Below are 11787 nucleotides of genomic sequence, written 5' to 3'. Positions count from 1 at the left end.
CACACACATGGTTCTGGGCTTAAAAAAAGACGACACCTGTACCATGTCAGAAATAGAGTTGAAATGTATATTTAGCAGAAGCTCTTATCTAGAGGAACTTATAGTAGTGAATGGATACGTTTTCATGTTTAATGGTCTTCTGTGGGAATGATCAAACCCACAACCCTGGCCTTGCAAGTGCCATGCTCTACCAACTGAGCCACACAGGACATCACAGAAGACAGAAATATAACAAAACCGTTTGACATAGAAAAAAAACGGATTTTTATGAAACTGTTAAACATATTAATAACATTCCACCCATGAGGCAATTTGGTCATTTATGTACTTTGCAGGTTTGTTGCAAAACCCGATCCTGAATCAAGTTGCTATGGAGACATTCCTAGAAATAACTGATGTTACCCCGTCCTTCAACCTGATTATCACAATTCGTCTTCGGACATGTTTATGCTTGTTATGCTATGCATATTATTCATTGTTTCAGTGTTTGGGCAAGCTCAGCAGGAAACAAAAAACACCAATTAAACACTGCAACAAAGGCTGCGTTCACACAGGCAGCCCAATTCTGATCTATTTTCACTAATTGGTCTTCTGACCAATCAGATCAGCGCTGAAAATATCTGATGTGAAAAGATCTGAAGTGACACAGGAGACAGGGCGGTGAGAATGGCGGTGAGAATGTTTTCACACATGTGTACAGTATGCGTGTGACGCAGATTCTCACACACACATTGTTTACCAGAGGGGCTGTTTCTGTTCCCTCAGTGACACTTCTGTGTATTCTTGTCCTGATTTTAGCATGTGTAAGCATTCATCCCTCAGTGGACAATGTAGGATGGTAGTCCCAGGAGGCCTGACCAACTCAGGGCCCTTGATATGGTCTGTAGTTATTCTCAGGTCAGGTCACGAGGCACTATGGCAGTGGTGGAGAAAAGTATCCAATTGTCATCCTTTAGTACAAGTATACATACCTTAATAGAAAGTTACTCAAGTAAAAGTGAAAGTCACCCTGTAAAATACTTCTTTAGTAAAAGTCTAAAATAATTTGTTTTTAAATATACTTAAGTATCAAAAGTAACTGTAATTGCTCAAATATACTTAAGTATCAAAAGTAAAACTATAAATCATTTAAAATGTCTTATATTATATTTTTTGTTTTGAATTGAATTGAATATATTTTTGGCAACAGACATATACAACAAAATGGACAATGTGGCCCCAGAGGATATCACTTGAAGGTATTAATTAAAATGCTTATTTCCAAACTGATAAAAACAATAACACATAATGATTAAAAGACAAGACAAAATTACAAACAACCATAAATACATTCATTTATATTGACATCCTAAAAAGTGGCACTATTCACTGCACTTCTCCCTAACCTTAAAAATCAACCATATTCATTTCACATGAAAACAATCTATTTATTGCACATCATACCGATCCTTCAAATAAATACACCTGACCAGCAGTAGGGGGCGCAAGGGGCAGAGGAGTGGTTTCCCTTAGACAACGTTGTCCGAATTAAAAACTTTGCCTGCTTTTTAAAGCTATTTTCTTTGCTTGATCTCCAAGGGAAGGCTATTCCATAGACAAATGCCTGTATGGAAAAACTCTATGTTTACTCTTGGGATTTTACAAGACATAACACTAGCTCTGGTATTGTGACTGTGTTGGATATAGACCATATCCATGTGGTTTTTCATGTAACCCGGGGCAAGATCATTTAAGTTGTCAAACATATGATTAAGTTGAAGTTAATCTACTCCACTCTGGACTCCAAAGGCAAAAAGCCCACCACCAGGAACTCCTGTATCCCTATGTGGGTCCTAGGGGGGACATTCAGCATATTCGTGCTAACATTATTTTACATGACCTGCATGCTCTTTTTCAGCTTTTTCGATAGCCCGCTATACCAAGCAGAGCAGCCATAATTAAAACGACACTGAATCAAGGTTGAGACAAGCAGTTGCTTAACTTTAATGTTAAAATATAAATATAAATATCAAAATCGTACACACTCCAAGACTCAGACATTATTTACAAAAGATGTGTTTGTTTAGTGATTCCGCCAGAACATAGGCAGTAGGGATGACCGCGTGTTCTCTTGATAAGTGAGTGAATTTGACAATTTTCCTGTTCTGCTAAGCATTCAAAATGTAACGAGTACTTTGGGTTGTCGGGGAAAATGTATAGAGTAAAAAGTACAACATTTTCTTTAGGAATGTAGTGAAGTAAAAGTAAAAGTAGTCAAAAATATAATTAGTAAAGTAAAGTACAAATACCCCAAAAAATGACTTAAGTAGTACTTTAAAGTATTACTTAACACCACTGCACTAAGGATAGGTTACCAGGCGGTGCATCTGATGATACTGACACCGCCAATCTGAACCTCAGGCATGATGAGAGCACAACAGGAGGTGAGATGACACACCCAGGACCTAATGGACAGCACAGCACTCACCCTCCTATTCATTCTCCCTGTGCCCAGGTCCATCTGCTCCCTACTATCAAATATTCATCAGGGCCAAATAGATACACAGCCATCCTACATCACCAAACAATAACATGAGCCTAATGGGCGATTCCACACCAGCAGGAGCGGAAAATATTTTTGGTACCTCAGAATGTTCTGGCAATTCTCACATATAAATTTCATTGGGAGAAGGATGTTTGAAATCCTTTTTACATTTCTATCACAAACCATTTTTGAGAAAAGCATGATGAAAGTGGCCATTTTAGGCCCATACACGCTTCCAATAAGACCCTTTGATCTGTGAATCGACCATGAAACAGACAACATCTTGGTGTCATTATACTCCTGCTCTAAAATATAAAGTATGTCTTGATTCTGAAAAACAATATTTCACATACATTTTTTCAACATAAAAAATATGAATATCTCAAAAATGACTTTTATTTTGTTCATTTATATTGTTTGGAACAATATACATCACATATTATGAGCACCACCAACACAGTGAATGGTAAATATTCTCAAAAACTCGACCCTAGGCAACACAGGGACTAGGGTCTGGTTTCAATGATGGTCTCTTTTGGCATAGAGGAACTACGTCACTGTCTATGTTACTACTTTCCCCTCTTGAATAAAATACAAAATACACTGAACAAAAATATAAATGAAACATGTAAAGTGTTGGTCCCATGTTTCATGAGATTAAATAAAATATCCCAGAAATGTTCCATTCGGTACGCACGAAAGCTTATTTCTCTGAAATTTTGGCGACAAATTTGTTTAAATCCCTCTGAATTTGCATTTCTCCTTTGCCAAGATAATCAATCCACCTGACAGGTATGGCATATCAATAAGCTGATTAAACAGCATGATCATTACACAGGTGCACCTTGTGCTTGGGGACAATAAATGACACAACACAATGCCACAGATGTCTCAAGTTTTGAGGGAGCGTGCAATACAAAGGACCTGATCGTGGACTACAGGAAAAGGCGGGCCGAACAGGCCTCCATTAACATCAACAGGGCTGTAGYGGAGCGGGTCAAGAAGTTTCAACTTCCTTGGTGTCCACATCACCAACAAACTATCATGGTCCAAACACACCAAGACAGTCATGAAGAGGGCATGACAAAACCTTTTCCCCCACAGAAGAATGAAATGTTGTGGCATGGGCCCCCAGATCCTCAAAAATTTCTACAGCTGCAACATCGAGAGCATCCTAACCGGTTGCATCACCGCCTGGTATGGCAACTACTCGGCATCTGACCGTAAGGCGCTACAGAGGGTAATGCGTACGGCCCAGTACATTACTGGGGCCAAGCTTCCTGCCATCCAGGACCTATATAATAGGCGGTGTCAGAGGAAAGCCCATAAAATTGTCAGAGACTCCAGTCACCCAAGTGATACTGTTTTCTCTGCTACCGCACGGCAAGCGATACCGGAGCGCCAAGTCTAGGAACAAAAGGCTCCTTAACCGTTTCTAACATCAATCCATAAGACTGCTGAACAATTAATCAAATGTCCACCGGACTGTTTACATTGACACCCCCCCCCACCCCCCCCTCCATTTGTTTTGTACACTGCTGCTACTCGCTATTTAATATCACTTGACCCCTACCTACATGTACAAATGACCTCAACTAACCTGTACCACCGCACACTGAATCGGTACCGGTACCCCCTGTATATAGCCTCGTTATTGTTATTATTTTTTACTTTAGTTTATTTGGTAAATATCTTAACTATTCTTGAACTGCACTGTTGGTTAAAGGCTTGTAAGTTAGCATTTCACGGTAAGGTCTACATTTGTTGTATTTGGCGCATCTGACAAATACATTTTGATTTGATTTTGATTTAATTTGACTGCAGGAATGTTGTTGTTGCCAGAAAAGGGTATGTTAATTTCTTGTTTCGGATTGAAACGTTGCCAATAAAGCGGTGAATTGGGAGCTTTAACGATATGCGGGCCTTCTTGTTCTATACTATGTTCATTTCTCTACCACTTCTCTACCAAAGTCATTTTAGAGAATTTGGCAGTATGTCCAACCGGCCTCACAACCGCAGACCACGTGTAACCATGTCAGCACAGGACCTCCAAATCCGGTTTCTTCACATGCAGGATCGTCTGAGACCACCACCCAAAAAGCTGATGAAACTGTAGATTTGCACAACCGAAAGATTTCTGCAGAAACTGTCTCAGGGAAGCTCATCTGCGTGTTCGTCGTCCTCACCAGGGTCTTGACCTGACTGCAGTTCGGCTTCATAACCAACTTCAGTGGRCAAATTCTCACCTTCAATGGTCACTGGAACGCTGGAGAAGTATGATCTTCTCACATGAATCCCGGTTTCAACAGTACCGGGCAGATGGCAGAAAGCGTGTATGGCTTCATTTGGGCGAGAGGTTTGCTGATGTCAACGTTGTGAGCAGAGTACCCCATGGTGGCGCTGGGGTTATGGTATGGCCAGGCCTAAGCTACGGACAACAAACACAATTGCATTTTATTGATGACAATTTGAATGCACAGAGATACCGTGACGAGACCCTGAGGCCCATTGTCGTGCCATTAATCCGCCCGATAACGCACTGTCCCATATTGCAATGATCTGTACAGAATTCCTGGATGCTGAAAATGGCTCAGTTCTTCCATGGCCTACTCACCAGACTAGTCACCCATTGAGCATGTTTGGGATGCTCTGGATCGATGTGTAGGACAGTGTTCCAGTTCCCGCCAACATCCAGCAACTTTGCGCATCCTTTGAACGGGAGTGGGACAACAGGCCACAATCAACAGCCTGATCAACTCTATGCGAAGGAGATGGTGTTCACACCAGATACAGACCGGTTTTCTGATTCACGCCCCTAGCTTTTTTTATTAAGGAATCTGTGAACAACAGATGCATATCTGTATTTTCAGTCGTGAAATCCACAGATTAGCGCCTAATGAATTTATTTCAATTGAATGTTGCATTTATATTTTTGTTCAATGTAGTAGCTAGCAAGATGCAGATCGTGGAGGTTATTTTTAAGGAGTGCATTTTGCAAATGGCTAGTTTGCATCAACTTCCTTAACTAAAACCACTGCAAAGGTTTTGCCTGCAAACTTTTGTTTTGAATCGCAATGTTCTGGCTTGTCTGCCTCGTGATTACCTCGTGATGATTCATTTTCCCTTATCGACGTAGGCAGTGACATAGTTCCTCTATGCCAAGAGGGTCTATCATTGAAACCAAACTTTAGTCACTGTGTTGTCTAGGGTCTGGCTTTTGAGACTTCTGTTGCATTCATGTGCTAGTCGRAACTAGGAAATATCTAAAAAAAAAAATCAAAAAGGGTAGTTTAGAGATATTCATATTCGTATTTGTAATGTTGAATAAATGAATGTGGAAATTGTGTTTCATTATCTAGACAATACTCCGTATTTACAATTTACTATCATATGTGAGAATTGCCAGAACAATCTGAGATACCCAAAATATTTTCTGCTCCCGCTGGTGTCGAATTCCCTTCCTATCTAATTGTATTATATTATGTGTACAGTGTAGGTCTACATCTACTCAAAAAGAAGACACTCTTACACAATTATAGATAAAGTTAGGATAAACATGTCTGAGATAAAAACCAAAAAGGAAATTGTGAATGCACGATCCAACCTCAGATCCCATGCAAACTCAGATATTAGTACATTGCAAATTGATGAGTCATATACGGCACAGCCACAGAAATAGAATCCACAACAATGCATCATCAAATATTGATGAGAGGTAAGTAGTCTTATGGCCGATTGATTTCTTACTTTGTTACATTGTTCATTGCGAGCATAGGTCTCTTGGATGCAGTATTTCGCTGTTACTCATGAACTAGCGGAATGTTGAACCAATCACATGAATGATGGCAGATGGACAGTTTCTTGTTTTTCCCATCGCTCTTCATGGTGCACTTTGAAGACAGACTCAAAATGAAGCTCTGCTCCAATGGTCAGACTTGCATTTTGGCCAGTAGCCATTTAGGCCCCTTTCATCTCTTGGTCTGTGACAGAGAGTATCATTATGGTCATTTCAAGCATTCCTACTGAGGGTGGAGACAGGGCAGCGTGCCAACCTTTCCATTCCCACTTTCCAAGAGCCAGCCTCCCCAACACACACATTCACAGGCTACTCACTCCTCTACTGTGTTGTAGCTACCGAGCCCTACAAAGAAGCTTTTATTCGGGGGAAAGGCAAGCAGTCATGGAATTCACTCTCAAAAGCAAGCCAGCCCCCCTCCTTTCCCCTTCCTACCGTCCTGAGTTACACCCTCTTGCCATATCCTGAACTCTCTGGCCAATCGGTAGAGCTATGAGAGGCGTCGGCTTAGGGACTGAGAGTGCCAACCTCTATAAGACTCCATGCCCTCCTCCGCCCCCACATACTACTCCGACATACTCTCTCAGACTCATACGCACTGCTCTAGAGACGCTGACTACTCTTCAGAGACATGTCTTTCCTCTCAGGCATTTTGGGTGACTCGGCTGACAAATATGTGGACCAGGCAGTGGATACGGCAGGTGAGCATTGACGGGGACATGGGGGAAAGGGGAGGGGGGTGGGGTTGAGTGAGGAGAAGGGGGTGACGCACAGCTGGAACTGGTTTGTTTTAGGTTTGTTCTGCGTGATTCATTTCTGTGGAGCGTTCCACTGTCCTACTTTGCATAGGCTGGAGTGAGGCTGGTAGCAGCTGGAAATGATTAAACATAGATTCATTTCACTTTCCTCTAAATATACACTTTTACACATAAACACACACAAACTGACGTTTACTTTTAAAACTCAGCATCCTTTGGTATAAGTTGGGCCTCTGTCATACAAAACTTGGCGTTTAAGGGTGGTTGCTAGGCTTGGACAGACCTGACTTGTTTTTGTATTTTTTTCCATTGCCTTGGCCTCTGCGCTCAGATCAGCGTATTAACTCAGCACAGTGACATTCCTCTTTCAGCTGCAGTAAATAATGATCCGGCCTTGTCTTTTGAAACCATCTCTCCTCTAAACTCTTTGTAAGCATGTCAGCACGCTTTGAATCGATCTGATCCTCTGTTTTCACAGTTTCTCATTTACTCTAATTAGATGTTACAGAGAAAGTGAGATAAATCCTTTTGGATTTGACTGGTAACTGGAACCTAGGCATTAGCATCAACTTGTGATGATTAACCATGTAATTTAAGGACAGCTCCTGACAGGAAGCATACAAATGCAATACATGGCATTTGTCTTTTAGAGATGTATTGGAAGCTAGGCCACAATTATGTTCAATTATGTTTGTTAAATGTGCATATCCTTGAAACTAGCTGCATTACAGTGCAATTACCTAGATGTCAACAACATGTAGGCCTAAGAAATGTTTGCTTGTAATGTTGTCTGACAATGCTGCCAGTTCACTATGTAAAGCTACACCCATAGAAGGTCATCGTGAATTTGGCATCTGCGACCAAATAAATAAAACCACAGATGTATTTTACATCGTAGACTGTTGCTGTCTCTGAAATATCTTCAAATACGATTTCACACAGTTTATTAAACTTCAAAATACAGTAGAGGGGTGTCATTACAATAATAATAATAATAATCACCTTTTAGTTTCATGCATCATATGTTTCTGGTCAGATTTCTAAGCAGTTTACTTGGTGATGTTTCGCAGCTAAAGTGGCCAAAGATAAGGTGAAGAGCATGCTTGGAGGGGATGATTCAAAGAAGGAGGAGTCCAGCGGGGGCAGCAGTGGGGGTATTGGAGGATTGTTTGGAGGATCAAAGGATGACGACAAGGGCAAAGAGGGAGGCGGCTTCGGAAGTCTCTTCTCTGGCAAGGATGAGAAAGAAGAGTCAAGTACTGGAGCAGGTGGGGCCGGAGGAGGTAACAGAGGTAAATCAACTTACATTTGGCAATAAATAAATACCCTACATTACATAGTACAATAAAGTACAAATCACATAGTATCATGAAGTACAAACCTCATGCGTCCTATTCAGGTGTGCCTTAGTATGTTGTATTTCCTGTATATTCTCCACATGAAGCAAGGGGAACTGCACCTTACTTGCGTAAGGCTACTTAAAGTCCATTTAGAAAAATCCTATCTTAAGGCCACGAAAAGTCCATCTAGAAAAAAGCTGTATCCCTTCTAGACAAAACCCTGTCAAAAGTCTTCTCTGACCTGGCACCCAAATCGTTGAAAAAGCTTCTCCCCCTAACGTCAGGACCAACTATGTATGTAAACTCTGGATTGCTGATGTTACAGTATGTATTGACCAATGAGAGGCTTTGAAGTCACAAGCCGCCATATTGGTAACCCTCATTAGGAGCAGTCCTCCCTCCATAGGAATGAATGGAATTCTACAGTATTTTTTTTAAAGGACAAAATGACATGTATTTAAGTATGTATTTGTTGTAGTGGGGACAATAACATTAGTACTCTCTAAAATTGAATGTTTTTAGATATTATGTTTATGTTTAGTTCACATAATATAATTTAAGAGTATGCCTTAAGGTGTCTTTTCAAAAAAGCTCCATAGTATAGCATTTTTTTTTTACAACGGAGGAGTACAAAATGGCTGCGAGGAAGCTTCCAAACAGCACCCCCTGCCTGTCATCTAGGTTTAATACACATCATTGGTCAGGAAGGACAGCCGATAACGTCTGAAAACCAACGTTTCCAACCTTTTTTGTGCACTTTTACGTGCATTGTCAAACACAGGCTTTTATCCGCAACAGGTCAATTTGATGGAAATACATTTCTGGAAGGGAAAATGTGCATAGGCCTATTGTTTTAATGCAGATTTTTAGAATGTTCAGCATGAAAATCTGTTGCCAGTTGGATGGAAACCTAGTTTGAGACAGTGATATATGATTGTGTCACCTAGCTAAATCGCTCTGCATAAGATATTCTACTAAATGACTCAAATGTAAATATATTGTCTGATGTAAGCTTTGCAGCTGTTTTTGCTGCTGCTGTTTAGACAATAATTAATGTTGAGCTCCATCTCTAGCCTTACAACCTATGGTAACTTTTATCTATAAATTCTACAAATATGCTAAACTCTGCTTATCCTTCAGACCTGACAGACACACTGGGAGACATTGCAGGAGAGATGTCTGGCGAGAGTGATGACAAATCTAAGGACAACAGCGCCGCAGACCAAGTTCTGTCGTTTGGGAAAAGTCTCTTCGGCTGAGTCAGACTTTGAAGCGGTTTCTCTTCCTCTCACTGTCAGTCAATCTGACAGACCTCTGGTTATAGCCTATGTAGAATATATTATTTTATCGTCAATCTATTACTGTCACTACATTACATTGTGTAATGTTAATGTTATGTATTATATTTGAAAAGTAAATAAAAATGTATATTCCAAAAGTGTTGAGTAGGCTAATGTTGGATGAAATAGGTACAGTGGGGATTATGCAACCAATACCTAGCTATTGATATACAAAATAAACAGAATTTACCCCAATGGAAAAATCTTTACATACTCCATGGGGAATCATGGTTTCTGGTTTGAATAAATTAAAACATTCAATAAAACAATTGAGCATTTTAAAGTTTAATTCTGTATCAACGAAAAGGCAGTACAAATTCTCTTACATAGAATCCCAAAGCAGTCAATCAAGGCCGATAAAGAAAAATAAACATTTGGTTCCCACAGATTCCTTCCCATCTCCCCTTCCAGTAGCCTTCAGCACAGAAACCATTCTAATATGGGTCAAATTCTGAGGCAAGACAAAGCGTTCAGGTTTAGAACTGAGGCAAAGGCATCGAAAAGGTGAACAGAACAATCTTCTGGAATTCAGCGTTTTAGTGTTGTGCCAACCTACTTACAAACATATAATAAGTCTGCTTTGTAACCATCATGAAGGATACAGCTCATAAATCTTAACTTTTAGGTCATTTTAAAGTTAGTTCACCTGCATTAATAATCTGGTATAAATGTTCTCTTTCTACAAAAATGTTATGGGTTTGGCAATTCACAGCCGTATCTATTCTGAGCTCTTTTCCATGTCTCCATCACTGCCCAGTCTTGCCACTCTCGTGGACTGGGAATGGCTTCAGCTTCTGAATTATTCAGAAACCATCCCACTCGGCGACCAGCCTAACCCCAGCTCAATCCCCCGCTGCAATGTACTGAAAACCGAATCTACATACATGTTCTGAGGGGCTTTTGTGTGAAAATGCATGTACACAATATCAGACTGCCTCATTGACTGATGCTGCTGATAGACCAGAAAGAGAGAAAGAGGGTGAGTGAGTGTTAGACATGGCCTGCAGACAGTCAGCATCCACCTCTTCCTGGAAACCCTACATAAAGTAACTGACAATAATGTTCTCGCTCACCAGGGACGGAGGAGGGGCTGTACTGTGCGGTGCTGTGGCATGTGTTTGTGTGTGTGTGTGTGTGTGTGTGTCTGCGTGCCTACTCTGCAGTCCAATACATTTTTTATGTGCAACATGAGTCACAGCTGTAAAAAAACAACATTGTGTTTAATCAGCCTCGGGTTTGACATTCTAATAGTTCTCATTCCCATTCTAACAATCTCCCCGTTGACACGGGGAAGTAATTAAAGATTTACACTTTAGTATATCAAGATCAACAACATTCCTCTTTGTGACATAACAGAGAGCAGGCTGAACTTAGTAGAGCGAGTGCTTCCCTACAGGTAGAGAAATGTCAGACTTACTGAGCAGGTGGTAGTTGGAGTCCCTCTCGTACTTGAAGGTCAGTCTACCGTAGCTGACATGGTTCAGGTTCTTCAGCCACTCAAAGTAGGAGACAGTCACTCCACCAGCATTCAGGTACATGTCCTGAATAAACAAGAGAGGGTGAACGTTTACAGACACCAACATTACAGCTATGATGTAACATACAGTCGTGGCCGAAAGTTTTGAGATGACACAATATTAATTTCCACAAAGTTTGTTGCTTAGTGTCTTTAGATATTTTTGTCAGATGTTACTATGGAATACTGAAGTATAATTACAAGCATTTCATAAGTGTCAAAGGCTTTTATTGACAATTACATGATGTTGATGCAAGAGTCAATATTTGAAGTGTTGACCCGTCTTTTTTTGGCATGCTGTCAATTAACTTCTGGGCCACATCCTGACTGATGGCAGCCCATTCTTGCATAATCAATGCTTGGAGTTTGTCAGAATTTGTGAGTTTTTGTTTGTCCACCCGCTCTTGAGGATTACCCACAAGTTCTCAATGGGATTAAGGTCTGGGGAGTTTCCTGGCCATGGACCCAAAATATCGATGTTTTGTTCAGCGAGCCACTTAGTTATCACTTTTG

The 11787-nt window shown here is 40.7% G+C and overlaps 1 protein-coding gene across 1 annotated transcript; it reads left to right on the top strand.

Annotated features, from left to right (window-relative positions):
* Window positions 1-6851: 6851 nt before the first annotated feature.
* LOC111978127 (uncharacterized) lies at window positions 6852-10024 on the top strand. Its single transcript, XM_024007961.2, has 3 exons — window positions 6852-7021; window positions 8149-8370; window positions 9559-10024. Exons 1-3 carry the CDS (start codon window positions 6952-6954, stop codon window positions 9675-9677), a joined length of 411 nt encoding a protein of 136 aa, XP_023863729.1. The 5' UTR covers window positions 6852-6951; the 3' UTR covers window positions 9678-10024.
* The last annotated feature ends 1763 nt before the right edge of the window (window positions 10025-11787 follow it).

Source organism: Salvelinus sp. IW2-2015, linkage group LG18 (assembly GCF_002910315.2).
Source record: "Salvelinus sp. IW2-2015 linkage group LG18, ASM291031v2, whole genome shotgun sequence".
NCBI classification, from domain to species: domain Eukaryota; kingdom Metazoa; phylum Chordata; class Actinopteri; order Salmoniformes; family Salmonidae; genus Salvelinus; species Salvelinus sp. IW2-2015.
Note: the sequence above shows the minus strand (reverse complement) of the source record. Positions and strands in the feature narration are given on the sequence as shown.